The 15489-nt window shown below is 36.5% G+C and overlaps 1 protein-coding gene and 1 pseudogene across 3 annotated transcripts in view; both read right to left on the bottom strand.

Annotated features, from left to right (window-relative positions):
* PRKD1 (protein kinase D1) overlaps positions 1-15489 on the bottom strand; it is a gene marked incomplete at both ends in the record, with an annotated part of 334107 nt that overhangs the window by 46451 nt on the left and 272167 nt on the right. For both annotated transcript variants that reach the window (XM_082853994.1, XM_082853995.1), the window contains 5 exons: positions 2617-2694; positions 4316-4439; positions 8583-8787; positions 10587-10664; positions 10807-11017. In XM_082853994.1, the coding sequence (XP_082710120.1) occupies positions 2617-2694; positions 4316-4439; positions 8583-8787; positions 10587-10664; positions 10807-11017 (696 nt within the window). The remainder of the gene's footprint in view (positions 1-2616; positions 2695-4315; positions 4440-8582; positions 8788-10586; positions 10665-10806; positions 11018-15489) is intronic.
* Positions 406-1763, bottom strand: LOC309971189 (thioredoxin reductase-like selenoprotein T; annotated as a pseudogene). Its single transcript has one exon. The product of its transcript is annotated as a thioredoxin reductase-like selenoprotein T (transcript).

The raw sequence follows: 15489 nt of genomic DNA, 5'->3' as shown, positions 1-15489 counted from the left end.
AGTAAGACACAGAATATTACTAAGAAAAATACAAAAATATCTTTAGTAGGGAAAAATTTATCATCTCCTTTCTACAGAAAAATTCAAGTGACTTTTTTACTATGTTCATGTGGTAAGAATAAGTATGAATAAGAATAATAATTTTGAATCTGCATCAAAATCTAAGACTTAGAATGTAAATGATAATTTTTATAACGGTGAGGTAAACTCACGACCCTTTTGAAATGCCTTTGGGTAGGCGCAGCTGTTTTTAAATTTCAACTGTTCTTTAAGGCACTGAAAATGAATCATACAATTTGATTTGATAGATGTTAATATAATAATATAGCCACATGAATAGTTTTAACGAGAAAAACCACAGACAGTGGTTTTAAAAGTAGTTGCTTTTTGTTTGTTTTGTTTTGTTTTGAACTTACATCTGCTTAGTTTTTTTATTGAGTTAAGTATAAAAGCCCAGCTAATCAACTCATTAAATTGACAGTCAAGGCAGGACACTTGAACTACATTAACAGGATTTAAAAAGTGGTTGGTCTTTTAGTAGCTCTCTGGTAATCCCACACGCGCACATACACATACACAAATTTGTACAGTGCTCTGGATATAGGATTTCCCCCCATCATCTTATATAATGTGCTGTTCAAGATCTGCAGTATTTTGAAAACTATATAAATTGGACATGACCAAATTAGAGATGTCTGATAAACTCTTATAAAGTATTTGGGAACTTCAGCCCTAGTCCTGAGAAGATCAATTTTAACCTATAAAAAAGGAAAATTCATATAAAATCACAAGACTTAACAGACATCTTTGGAAAAAAAAATCAAATTGCAACTCAGTTTTCTACTTTTTCAAATATGACCGAGAGAAAAAGAAGTACAAGTAGTAATGTCTGCATTTTTTTAAAAAAACTATTAACCGAGTGGACTTGGGGAAGAAAAAAAAAAACTATACAGTATTATTGCACTCCACGAATGTGCAGAATCCCAAAATGTGCCAGCACTGAAAAACTGCCTTGTGTTGAGGTTTTCCAAGAGGTACAACGAGCCTGCCAAGAAAGCATCTGGTCTGTACTAACGGCTTGCTGTCTTTAGTACAGGCCTTCACAATGTCACTCATGCTGCTCTTGCAAAAATCCCTTAATGTAAAAGAGTATTCAGTGCTGATAGGTGGGGCTATGATCGATGGTGTGGGATTGAATCCATATGCACATTGAACTTCATTTCATTGTCAAGCATTTGAACAAGCTGTTGCATGGATGGAAGGTGACCAGATTCCAGCTTAGACCACACAGGTACATCATTCAAAGTTATCTCAAATGCACCTGTTAACATACACTGGTTCTCAATCATGTTGCTCAAGAAGAAGACCATCATGCGTGCAGAGACCTTATTTTCTTGGCCTCACTGCCAGATGCTAGGAGCTTGCATGCCAAACAAGGCAAAAGGATCCTTGCCAACAATTATTAAGCCTAATTAATAGGCTAGCTTGAAGACCGACAGGAAAGATGCTATGTGTCTATATATTGGTTGAGGGAGGTAATTCTCTCCTTCAATGAGAATGCCTGGGTACCGCTAGCTAACAATCCGCGTGTACTCCTAAAACACCCACCTATAACCTCAGGAAACACAAATCCCGAACTTGAGCAGCGGCCCCGTGGCGTACTGCATCTTTAATCTCTTGCCAGGAACCCCTCCCAGGTTGGCCGAGGCACAGCTCTGGACCACTGCCGACGCCGCCACCAGGAGAAGTAGCAGAAGCCTCATCTTAAAACAAGCCAGCCATTTCAGCCGCCCTCAGACTCTAAAAAGTAGTTGCTTTTAAGACAATATAGATACTAAAAAAATTAATCACCACACTGTCTTCCAGGAGGTACAGAGTGACTAAGAAATAATAACTTTTAAAACAAATTTTTAATTGAAAAGTTAATGAGGTCTCCTTTTTCTGTTAGATCTGTGTAAAGGGGCCATGGAGAACGACACCAACTTTGCCTGAGCCTGCATTAATCTTGAAGGAGCAAGTGTATACTGTCTTCAGTATGAATTTCTTTTGGAACCGTGTTTTACTGGGTGATAACGTTATATGACACCCGTATTTCATGTAGAGAGACAGAATGAAAATAGCTGACAAATCTTTTTCTAGAGGAAAGTGTTCCTTGTGAATATTGACAATACATGGAGAAATCATAAAATGTTTCTTAACCCCCAGTGACGTACGGCAAGGCTACAGATGCAAAACAAAACAAAGAAAGTTGGATAGAACAGATTTCAGGAATTTACTCTTCGCTAATCTTCTGCGACCTTGAATTTTCTAGTTAAATCACACATCTCTGCTAAAATAGTCAGTTAAGCTTCTTCTCTCCCCCTCCCCCTCCTGCCCCATCATCACATGGGGCCAGAAGCATTCCACAGGGATATTTGAAATTCACAGATGACTAACATGGGGTCACAACCTGATTCCCCCCAAATGTGTAAACTACAGAGAAGAAAAAATATCCCTTGGAGCAAGCTCCGAAAGAGTCATGTCTGTTGGATGTATTTTGTATTTCTGATACTCTACACTCCCATGAGAAAGCAAGAGGGGGTGTGAAAGTTCAGTCAAGGAAAGAGCCACCCTTACCTTGTAGTACCTGCTTCCTGTGTCATTTTGAAAGAGGGTAATACATTTGCTATCCAATCTCCAATAGTGCCGTTTCCGCTGAAACAGAAGTTGGATTTAGTATCTTTTAAAAACTTTAAAAATATCCAAGATAGGTAAAAATCAAAACATTTTCCCATTGGGGACATAAGATTCGATGGTGGAAAGTGCATGGGCTTTGGACCAGGAAGACTGACACTCAATTTCAAGACTCTAGAAGATGACTACTCAGCAAATGTGTGGTGAGTTTCTGTGTCTACATCCAAGAGTTATGAATAATAAAGGAGATGATGTGTTAGCACCCAAGCGGTGCCTGGCACTTACTGAATGTATAGTAAATAGAAAACTCCATTTTAAAATTTATTTGATGGCTTGAAGAGCTAAAAGTGGATTTGTAGCTGTAATAAAATAAAAAGGCTTAACAGGAGATACAATATTTATATATTCTTATTATTTTAGAACATAAGGCATGCCATGCTGATCCAGCCAGGTATTCTGGCTTCCATTAGAGATGGAAGAGCTCTGACTGTTACAGCAGAACTAAAGAATGTCCTGTAGGATGGCAAGGTTGACTCCATGGCATCAACTTAACAACACCAGGAGAGTGCATCAATAACTCGATTCTCTCTTAAGCTCACTGCAGATCTAAACTTCTATGATTTGGTGATCAGGTCCTTGTCTGTCTGTATGCGTGTATGTGTTTCTTCTTTTTAGGCCAAAACGCCCTAATACTATTCTTGGTCTCTTCCACACCTATCTTAGACCAGTCAAATACACTAAATATGCTTCAAATATTTTACCATGTCTAGGAAGGACTGGATAGTATTCAGTTGAGTCCTACAGTAAGTCATGTAAATCTCCCTCCAGAAGAGAAGGTTGAGATTATAGCTAGAGCGATTAGGTTATAGATTCCCATTTATCTAAAAAAATGATAGGAATCCTATAGTTAGGGGGTGATGAGGAAAACACTACCAATAGCTGAGAAAGAAGCTTAGCACTAAATGTCAATTAGCTTAACTGAAACAAATACATCATCTGAATACATCAACTGAATACAATCAACTGAAATACATCAACTGAAATACATCAACTGAAACAAATACATCAACTGAAACAAATACATCAAATTTTTTTCTCTCTTACACACAAACTCATTCATCAACTATTAGGAAAATAAGAAGCAATGAACTACTCAGACTATATGAAAAAATTAAAATGTGTTGTCTTTTATCTAATAAAATATAGGATCCCTGTATCTCTGAATAGGTCAGTTTTTAAGTGAACACCTAAGGATTTAAGAAGTATATAATACTTATCATCGTTTCTTCTCTCCCTAAAATGCAGTGTTTCAAAAAAAAACCTGAATCACAGAGGAGTGCTCTGAAAGCAAGCCTGTAAAATGACAGGCAAGACATTCAAGTTGTTTGGAAATCATCTCAAGTAATGGAGGGAAATGAGTTTGTTTCCCTGAGATTGCTGTCTACACTTTTTTCTAACTCAGTTGTTAGCTCAACTACTTGGGACACTCAGTGACTGTGAACGTGCTCCCCCAATCTGGTGCCCTGCCTGCACTGAGGTTTGCTCCTGGTAACCCAGACATCCCACAGTGTTGAAAGGGCATCAGCAGCTCCTCTAATTAAAGCTCGCAAGACAAGAGAAAATTTCTTGCTGTGGATCTTACCAGTGTGTCCTTGCTGGTGTAGTGGACCATCCATCCTTCTTTCATCACCGTGCTGCTTTTCCTCTTCGTGTGTTTGACAGACTGCACTACTCTCATGAGTGGGATATTGTTGCTTGTTGATGGACTTGAAAAGTCAAAATATTTTAGGGAAGAAATGCTTTTAGATACAGATCTTCTTTTCCTGCATAAAACCTTATTTCAGCTATTTCAAAGTGAAAGTCAAACAAAAATTTCATATTCCATTTTTAGTGAACGGTACTGCCAGAGTACCCTGGTTCAGAATCTGGATTACTCTGAAGAGTGATAGGCGCTTGATATGTACACCTTAACAATCCCGAGGGAGGATAATAAGCTCCTCGGTTTTCAGGTTGAAGTGCATGGTGCTCAGTTTTGGGGTGAACATTGGGTAGATTACAGTTTTAGTGTATTGAGGCCACAGTATTCAGAATCACACATGAACGCTTGCTTGCTACATATTACAGCCATAATATTAATCGTTTAGAGATAATATCAATTACTGTGAATTTCAGTCTCTCTCTGGATAATTTCACAAAAATTAGAATCTGCTGTTGAAACTGTCTTTTAAACAACTATTGCTCATGGAATTATGCCCATCCTTCACGTCTTTCTTTCTCTGTCTTTTCTGTCTCTGTGTCTTCCTCTCTCCTTCACTGCCCCCAACCACAGGCCCACCTGCCCACACCAATCTTTTGATACTAAAGAAATGTACACCTTTGAAAGACAGTGGGGTCATAAGACTAATATTTTCCAGTATTTAAAAAATATTTCTCATGCTATTGAATGGAATAAAATCCAGTTATTTTATTGCTCTCCTCTCATGAACAATTTCAGTCAGTCAATGAATATGGTATTTGTAAAATGGACACAAAAGTTTGAATACACTTTATAACATAAATCAGAGGTTTGGAAACTATTTTTGTAAAAAGCCAGGTAATACATATTTCAGGCTTTGCAGATTACTTAACTTTGTCATTGTGGTGCAAAAGCAGACACAGCCATAGCTATGAACGGGCCTGGCTATGTTCCAATAAAACTTTATTACAAAACAGACAGCAGCCTGATTCGGGCCATAGTGTGCTGACCACTAATATAAAAAATGGGGATCATCTACAAATCAGAAAGTACAGATAATTAGATGACAAATATGAAACTCCACACACTTCTGAAATAAAATCAAGAACAGTAAGGTCCAGACGTATGTGTTATCTGTAATAGGGACCAGATATAAAAATAGATGGTGTCCGCTGAGGTTGATCCCTGATCTCTGTATGTGCACACAATGAGCTTTTTTTTTTTTAACGTCTTTATTGAAGTATAATTGCTTTACAGTGGTGTGTTAGTTTCTGCTTTATAACAAAGTGAATCAGTTATACATATACATATGTTCCCATATCTCTTCCCTCTTGCATCTCCCTCCCTCCCACCCTCCCTATCCCACCCCTCTAGGTGGTCACAAAGCACCGAGCTGATCTCTCTGTGCTATGCGGCTGCTTCCCACTAGCTATCTATTTTACATTTGGTAGTGTATATATGTCCATGCCACTCTCTCACTTTGTCCCGGCTTACCCTTACACAATGAGCTTTGAATGAATATTAACTTAGTAGTAAATTTGTCATTTGCACATACGTGTAACCCTCACATGCAAAAGAAAATGGGTCAAAGAATGAGGCAATACCAGGAAAGGACGCAAACTACATTTCTCCAAGGGAATCCCGACCTCCTAATTCCAAAGTTAGGAGTCTCCTCCATTTATAAACAAATTATAGACATACCTCGGAGATATTGCAGGTTGGGTTCCAGATCACGGAGATAAAGCAAATATGGCAATAAAGTGAGTCACATGACTTTTTTTTGGTTTCCCAGTGTATATATGTTATGTTTATACTATACTGTGGTCTACTAAGTGTGTAATAGCATTATGCTTAAAAAAAACAATGTATCTAGCTTAATTAAAAATTAGTTTATTGCTTTAAAAAATGCTAACCATCACCTCAGCCTTCAGGGGAGATATAATTTTTTTTGCTGGTGGAGAGTCTTGCCTTGTTGTTGATGGCTGTGGACTGATGTGGATGGTGTTGGCTGAAGGCTGGTATGACTGTGGCAATATCTTAAAATAGGACAACAATAAAGTCTGCAGCATTGATTGGCTCTTCCTTTCACGAATGATTTCCCTGTAGCACGCAATGCTGTTTTATAGCATTTTACCCACAGAACTTCTTTCAAAATTGGAGTCAATACTCTCAAACCCTGCTACTGCTTTATCAACTAAATGTATGTAATACCCTAAATCCTTTGTTGTCATTTCAACAGACTTCACAGAATCTTCACCAGGAGTAGATTCCATCTCAGGAAACCACTTCCTCTGCTCAACCCTTAAAGTTTTATCATGACATTGCAGTCACATCTTCAGACTCCACTTCTAATTTTAGTTCTCATGCTATTTCCACCACATCAGCAGTTACTTTCTCCATCGCAGTCTTGAACCACTCAAAGTCATCCATGAGGTTTGGAAACAACTTCTTCCAAACTCCTGTTAATGTTGATATTTTGACCTCTTCCCATTAATCATGAATGTTCTTAATGGCATCTGAATGGTGAATCCTTTCCAGAAGGTTTTCAGTTGACTTTGCCCAGATCCATCAAAAGAACAGCCATCTATCTATGGCAATGATAACCTTACAAAATGTATCTCTTAAATAATAAGACGTGAAAGTTGAAATTGCTCCTTGATCCATGGGCTGCAAAAATGGATGTTGTGTTAGCAGGCATGAAAGCAACATGAATTTCACTGTCCATCTCTGTCAGAGCTCTTGGGTGACCAGGTGCATTGTCAGTGAGCAGTAGCATTTTGAAAGGAATATTTTTTTCTGAGCAATAAGTCTCAACAGCGGACTTAAAATATTCAGTAAACTATGTTGTAAACAGATATGCTGTCATCCAGGCTTTGTTGTTCCATCTACAGAGCATAAGTAGAGTGGATTTGGCATAATTCTTAAGGGCCCTAAGATTTTCAGAATGGTAAATGAGCATTGGTTTCAACTTAAAAGTTACCAGCTGCAGAGTCAGCCTGTCCTTTGAAGCTTTGAAGCCAGGCATCGTCTTCTCTCTAGCTGTGCAAGTCCGAGATGGCACTGTCTTCCAATATAAGGCTGTTTCATCTACACTGCAAATGTGATGTTTAGTGTAGCCGCCCTCATTTATTATCTCAGCTAGATATTTTGGTAACTTGCTGAAGCTTCTATATCAGCACTTAATGCTTCCCCCCCTTGTACTTTTATGCTATGGAGATGGCTTATTTCCTTAAACGCCGTGTAAATCAATCTCTACTAGCTTCAAACTTTTCTCCTGCAGCTTCCTCACCTTTCTCAGCTTTCACAGACTTGAAAAGAATTAGGATCTTGGTCTGGATTAGGCTTTGCTTTAAGGGAATGTTGTGGCTGGCTTGACCTTCTATCAAGACCACTGAAACTTTTTCCTTCAGCAATAATGTTGTTTTGCTTTCTTATTATTCACGTGTTTGCTGAAGTAGCACTTTTAATTCTATGAAGAACTTTTACTTTGCATGACAACTTGGCTGACTGTTTAGCTCAAGAGGCCTAGCTTTTGGCCCATCTCAGCTTTCGACATGCTTTCCTCACTAATCTTACTTATTGCCAGCTTTTTATTTAAAGTGAGAGACGTGTGACTCTTCCTTTCACTTGAACACTGAGAGGCCATTGTAGGGTTTATTAACTGGCCTAATTTCAATATTGCTGTATCTCAGGGAATAGAGAGGCCAGAGGAAGTGGAGAGAGACTGGAGAACGGCTGGTTGGTGGGGCAGTCAGAACACACACACCATTTATCGATTAAGTATACTGTATTATACTGGCATGGTTTGTGTTGTCCCAAAACAATTACAATAGTAACCTCAAAGACTGCTAAACACAGATTACCCTAACTAATATAATAATAAGGAAAAAGTTTGAAATCTTGTAAGAATTACCAAAATGTGACACAGAGACACAAAGTGAGCACACGCTGTGGAAAAACTGGCACTGATAGATGTGCACTACCCTAGGTTGCCACAAACCTTCAATTTGTAAAAAAAACGGAATACCTTTGAAGTGCAATAAAGCAATAAGACGAGGTATGCCTGTGAATGCACACTTTAAGTTTATAACAGATAAAAATATCAAAGAGCTTTAAAAAGTACATACCACTTGGGGTTCCCCTGTTTGGCCAAAGCTGGGGTTGCAGCCCTCACCTGATGGTTCTGTTGGAGTCCTCGTGGTCTGGGTCTGGATCCTGCATCTCCCCACTGTCGTTCTGGCACTCTGTCATGACCATCTCAGCATCTTGGACCATTGCCTCTTCCATGTCATCCATGAGCCCACTGTTTCTTTCACTGTCATTGTCATCGCTCCCTTCTTCCATGACTACATCAGACTCTGCCCCAGGGCTAAGCAAATCTAAAAAATTGTTTTGTGCCCATGAAGATAAGCCTGGAATCCTGGAGCCAGGACTTAAGAGAAAGTTAGGCAATCTTAAAGCAAATCAACTGGAAGCCCTAAAAATATAGTTATGTGAAGAATTTTTCTTTTCTTTCACTTTCCTTTTAAATTTTAGTTCATAGCCACCTGAATGAATGAGAGGATGAATATATAATTTTACGAGCAGATGCTCGTTTTTTGTGCCCCTAAGCCTAAAAGCATGAAAAGTCATGGGAAGCCTTGGAAGGAAGCCAAGGGTGAGAGAGAAACAAAGTGCTAGGAAGCAAAGTGATACCAGGCACCAGTGAAGAGGATACGAATCTTATTTCAGTAGTACAGCCCTGGTGGGAAAAAGAAATACATGGGAGGATGTGGGAAACTTTGACATGCAAGAACACTCAAGGTCACTGATTCTTGATATTCCAGTAACTTTTAAAATCATGGATTCTAATATATGGTCACATAAGCCTAAGATATTTGATATTCGAAGTAATACTGAATCCTGTCATTATATAGCTGATGGTAATGTAGTAAATTATAATTACTTACTAAGGCAAAGTACTTACTTTAAAGTTAGAAAACAGATTGATCAGAGACCCTAGCCTGCCAAGCTTGGAAAATGCACATTTTTCCAGATTTTTCTGACTGTATGGAAAAATGCAATTTCAAATTAATCAACATAACATAAACTACACTGTTTCCCTTTGGTTCTAGTTATCAAGTACACATTGACATTTCCTGGGCCTGAACAAAATCAATACCATATGCCACAGAAAGCGGGAAGATTGCCAAGCTTTTGAGTTTGGCAGCTAATTCATGCATCTTGAAGCCAGAAACTACTATGGGAATGTTTTCCTAGAGAGCTTTCTCTTCTTCTAGAGAAGAAAGTTGGAGAACATACATAATCACTTGTTCTTCAGGATTTTAGCAACAGAAATACTCAACCTGTTTCTCCAGTCTTTTATCACCAGTTTTCTTCCCAGAGGAATCAGCAAACTGATAACAGACTGAAAATATAACACAGTCTACTATCTATGGAAAAAGTCAGCCTGGGACACTAAGTCAAATATTTTGGTCAGAATCCATCAGGAATTCTACCAGGGAAGAAAATGAGAGCTGTTCCTTTAGGACATAGCGTTTTTCTTAGAATTCCTTCAATCTTAATTTATACAATTAAAGTTTTCCCAAAGGAATATTCCCCAATATAGAAAAGGATATGTAGTTTTTAATTGTCTAAATTAAAGTTCCTTTTATTATTATTAAAGATGCGGGTTAACAAGCACATACATAATGAGAATAGTAAGCAGGTGGAGGAAGAAAGTTGTAACTATTTCCTGGTAGGTCAATTTCTGTGATTATTCCCTTCCTTGACAGACAGGGAAGAAAAGTTAACTTCTGTCTCAATGCTGGGAATGAAAAGGATGGAGGATGAGACTGATAGCTATAACTGGGAGGCATTCCAACAATTTCTACGCTTCTGAATGAACTAGAATAGGTGTAGAAAAATAAGAGAGCTGGGGAAGAAATCCTGGATATCCAAGTTTTCAGTACTAGCTGGTTCACCATGTAAAAATCAAGAAAATCTCTGGTCTTTATCACAACGCAATGATAGGTGCTTTTTTACAGTAAAGTAGGACAGAGGCCGTAATTTACTTTGGTTTGGGTCACGAGTATCTGAATGGAAGAAATTAAAAGTAAAAAAATCCCGCTAAGTCCTAACTGACACATGCCTTAAGAGGGAAAAGAAGCATAGATGTGACAGCTGACCTTTTACCTACCTCCGTTAATGGTCACTTCGCCAAGGCAGTTGTTGGGTACTTTTGGTGCACAACGTTTATGACAGTTGAATCTGCAATCTAATCACAATCATTTTAAAAGAAAACAAATCAAAACCAAGCATGCATCAGAAAGAGAAGGTGTGGGAAAAATAGTCATTTCAAATAGGTGAGGCTCAAACTTCGGCGGTTGACAAATACTTGGTGGCAAGATCGTCCTTACCTTTGCACTGCAGGCCCTGCCTGAAGAGCCCCTTGAGAAGCTTCTTGCAGTACTGGCACACAGTGGGCCGTGTGTAGGAGTGGATGACGAAAGTGTGCGGCACTTTAACTTTGGACAGCAAGATCTTGTCGAGCTGGATGGGTCGTCCAATGTATGACTGGGAATTCGACCTCTTCTCTCGACCAATGAATGACTCTGATGGTGACTTTTGCTATATGTTTGAAAAACAATAAAGGACAATAAGATATGAGAGACTATCTGATTTATATATTTATATATTTTTATTTTCATTTTTTTAAATTTTATTTTCCAACAAAAGGTCTCATATATTCATTATTGAGCCAAAGCACTAGTGCAGAAATACTGACACAAAATCATTTTCCCAATAAAGCACATCCAGCTGTTCATATAGTAGTGATGTTCTCAGAGTGATATGGTAAGATGCAAGTGACCCTGACACAGCATAATATATTTGTGTATTTTTAAATTGCCTTTTATTTTACTATTGTATTTAGTGGTTTGATCCTTAAGAATGTGAGAGGAATAAACTAAAACTATGTTTCTGTTCATTAATGTCATTTATTTCCCCTTAATTTCTTTTTTGAGTTACTTTATTTTTAAAGTATGAAAAGAAGAGAATTGGAGATCAAACTATTTGAACCTTACTTCTAGGACTTTCAAATAATTTGCAGCTTTTCAATTTCATTAGTTTAATGCAGAAATATAAAGTTGAAAGCAAACCAAAAAATCGTTCTTAATCCCACTCCATATATTACTTCATTGACATTTTCTAAAGTTTTACAGATAGGAAATGCAAGCAGTTCAGGAAGATAAAAAATGAAAAGTAAATTCCCCCAATCTGTCCAATCTAGTACTTCATATGAACAGGGCCTACAGCTTCTTTGGATTCCCTCCAAGAAAAAAATGAATATAATTTAAAATTACTCCTCAACCATAAAAGTAAAGGGTTAAAATTATACTATCATTTATATAATTGAAAAACATAGTGACTACTGGATTATATAAGACACACAAATATTAATGTTTCGGTTACAATTATATCTCTGTGCACTCTTGTTTCTCATTTTGTAATTAATCAGCCCAGTACATAGATTAAAAAAAATAAATGAAGTAAGTCATAAAGAGAAAAAAAACATCGTATATTAACGCATATATATGGAATCTGAAAAAGTTGGTATAGACGATCTTATTTACAAAGCAGAAACAGAGACACAGACACAGAGAACAAACATATGGATACCAAGGGGGAAAGGGGAGATGGGATGAATGGGGAGATTGGGATTGACATATATACACTATTGTATATAGTATCATATATAGACTAATGATACTATGTATAAAATAGATAACTAATGAGAACCTACTGTATAGCTCAGGGAACTCTACTCAATGCTCTGTGATGACCTAAACGAGAAGGAAGTCAAAAAAACAGGGGATATATGTATACGTATAGCTGAGTCACTTTGCTGTACAGTAGAAACTAACACAATATTGTAAGGCAACTATATTCCAATAAACGTTTTTAAAAAAATAAAATAAAATAAATTTAACTGTGTTTACAATGTTTTTGAACAATTTCATGGTATCTCTTGATATCATGGAAATGTACTTGGGAATCATCAGGAAAAATAATCATTGGAATAAAAGAACTGAATTACTTTTTAACAGTTATTATAATTATATATCTCATTTATTAAGCTCTTAGCTTAGTATTAACTCTTAATAATCACTGTGTTAGGCACCTTACAAGACAGGCCTGGTTATCTATAGTTGAGGATCTAAGCTCATAAAGTTTAAATATACTCTTTTGGGTCAAATGCTAGTAAACAGTGGAGCCAAAACATGAACCTACACTTGTCTGCTTCTAGAGCCCTTGTATTATCACATTACTCAGTTAATTTCTAATTTGAAATAATTACTGATGAGAAACAAATCATATTTACAGACAATTTCCATTCTTTTCAATGCCTATCTGCATCAAAAGGTAATACCATTTATTACCAAATGGGAAATTTTTGATTTGCAGATTCACCAGCTGCAATAAAAAGAAATTTGAGATGAGGTTCTACTTAGGGATATTATGTCTACAGTTACATTTATAATTTCAATTCCATAAAATAAAACTACAAAGCATAATTATTCTGGAAGGGCTCAACTCTTGCAGAGAGATCTAGGGCACTTTTAAAGATGAGCCAAAGGTTTGCCAAACCAGAATCATAAATATATTGAATAAATATCTTCAATGGAATTGAATTTTACTGGAAAATAATTAAATTTGTAGGGTTAGGTCCCTGCTTTAACTATATCCAATGGGCCAGTTTTAAGCATACACTAAAATGAAAAGTGATATTTTTCCATAGTTGGAAAGTTTCAACACTCAGAGTAAAAGCTGACACGATGTCACACTTTCTTAGCAGACTTAAAATGTTCTCAGATTTGGAAAATCATATGAAAAGTTGACCAAATCACCTTTCAGTTACTTTCCTTAATTAAAGAGACCTAATTCTTGGCTGTGTTAACAAAACCAGTTTAATGTAGGACTTACTCAGTATACCATGGGGCAAATTCACTTAGAAGAGCAAGAAGCAATCTGATAAAACTGAATGTTTTCTTTTCATCCAACATGATAACATTCACATAAACACTGCCATAAACTACAAGCACCAGAATTATTCTTGAGAAGTCATTTCGTTTATTACCTTCAAGGCAAGATTACATAAGGAATTTTAAAACGTTACACGAGTTTAGGGAAAAGAAATTGGCTGTTACTTTGTGGCCCAGAGTCCCTACTTGTAAAACAAACAGAAAATTGTAAACAAACAGAAAAATAAGATCTTATGAAACAAGGCCATTGACCTGTAATATAAATTTATATTTATAATATCTATCTATATATCACTGTTTATATAAATGTTCAAAAACCATCATTTCTGGAATCCTGCCAATTATTCCTTCCAATAATATGAAAGCAAACTAAATGCTTCTACGGCTTTTCAGAATCAGTGATAGATTTTGATTAATAATTCATATTCAGTTACTATTTTAAGAAAGTTATTAGTTGTAATTTCAATTTTTATGTGAAGTTTTATTTGAAGGTACATATATCAGAAATCCACAATTACAGTATTTTTGTTTGCTGCATCAAGCTACAGAGTAGGCAAACATTCAGAAATTAGTAATTTTAAATGGAACAGGGGATGGTTTAAAAAATCTCATTGATCTAAATCCAACTACCTTGGACTTTAAGATAACTTCAATATGAAAGTAGACTTAGCACGTCAAAGGGTAATATTGATTTAAATAATAGCTTTTATGGATGTTATGCATTATTATGCAAAGTAAAGAGATATGGTATCATTGTATTTCTTCATTAACTTCATTTTATTTTTTATTTATTTGTAGATTTTTATACTTAATTATAATATGTATAGAACTTTACAGTTTTAAATAAAATCTTTCTTTAATTCTGGTAAAGAGAAAACTCTCTCTTACCCATCAACACTAGTTTTACTAGGTTAACTAAATGGTGTTTAAATTCATTTCCACTGTTACTTGCTGCTCCAGTTTGGCACTGTGTGTTTGGTGAACCTGGGCAATCTGCAGAATGAGTGTTTTTTTTTTTTTCTTAAGGGAACAGAGAGGAAAGTTGAAATGTTTTGGAAAGGGAACAGCAACATTTTGTTTCATTCTGCTTCATTATTATGTGCAGGACAAAAACTGGCTCAAAACTCTGAACAGCTATAAAATTCTCTTCTCTATAATTATGGTAGGCACTTGCAGGAGGATGTGCTTCTAAAAATTTACATTTTTACATTAGCCACTGGTCCTATGAACTGTTCTCTTCCTGAGTGGAGGAGTTTGGATCACATTACAGGTGTGGAACTTTTGTGAGAACTGACATCACTGTACAATATGGTATTGGGACGGATTGATGTAAATGATCGGATTTGGCAAATTATAGATGACGAAAAGTATAAAGATCTCTTGTTCTCATTGTAAGAGGTATCACATCATAGATGAGAGAGAATACGAGAACAAAAAAATGATGAAAGCTGAATTTAAAGGCGGGATTAGATATTAAATAAAGATTATACAGATTAAACTTTTTTTAAAAGACTGTGGTGTCCTGAAGTGTCTGTAACATCCTCATGCTAACAATATTTCATTTGAAATGACTGCCAAAGTTAAAACTATATGCACTGAACACCTACTTACAGAGGCAATGCATCTTGCTTTTCTAGAGACTGAATCTGTTTTTTAACCTGGTGTATTAAATTGATGACTCAGCAAGTTTGGAACCATCCCAGGAAATGACTGGTTAGATTACATTATGGAAACTCCAACTGCCAGCACATCTTTAAACATTCAACAGGACCATGAAACAATTTCCCAACAAGGTATATTCCACTTCACAGTTCAAAATGAATTCTCTTTATTAGTTAAGCTAGAAAACAGAGGGGAAAAATGGCCCTTACTTGTGGTTTCTTTTCGTCATTTATGGAAAAATCAAACATAAGACTTCCTGAGAGATGAAAGTCACTGTCTAAAAAAACAAGATTCAAATAAAAACGTCTCCACTATTAAGATATTTATGTTTATTAACTAAAATCCATTTCACAGACCCATCTTGGGGACTGGATTTGGGGTGACATAAACTCCCCT

Source organism: Leucopleurus acutus (assembly GCF_964270905.1).
Source record: "Leucopleurus acutus genome assembly, chromosome: 1".
Lineage (NCBI taxonomy): Eukaryota > Metazoa > Chordata > Mammalia > Artiodactyla > Delphinidae > Leucopleurus > Leucopleurus acutus.
This window is presented reverse-complemented; position numbering and strand designations above follow the sequence as displayed.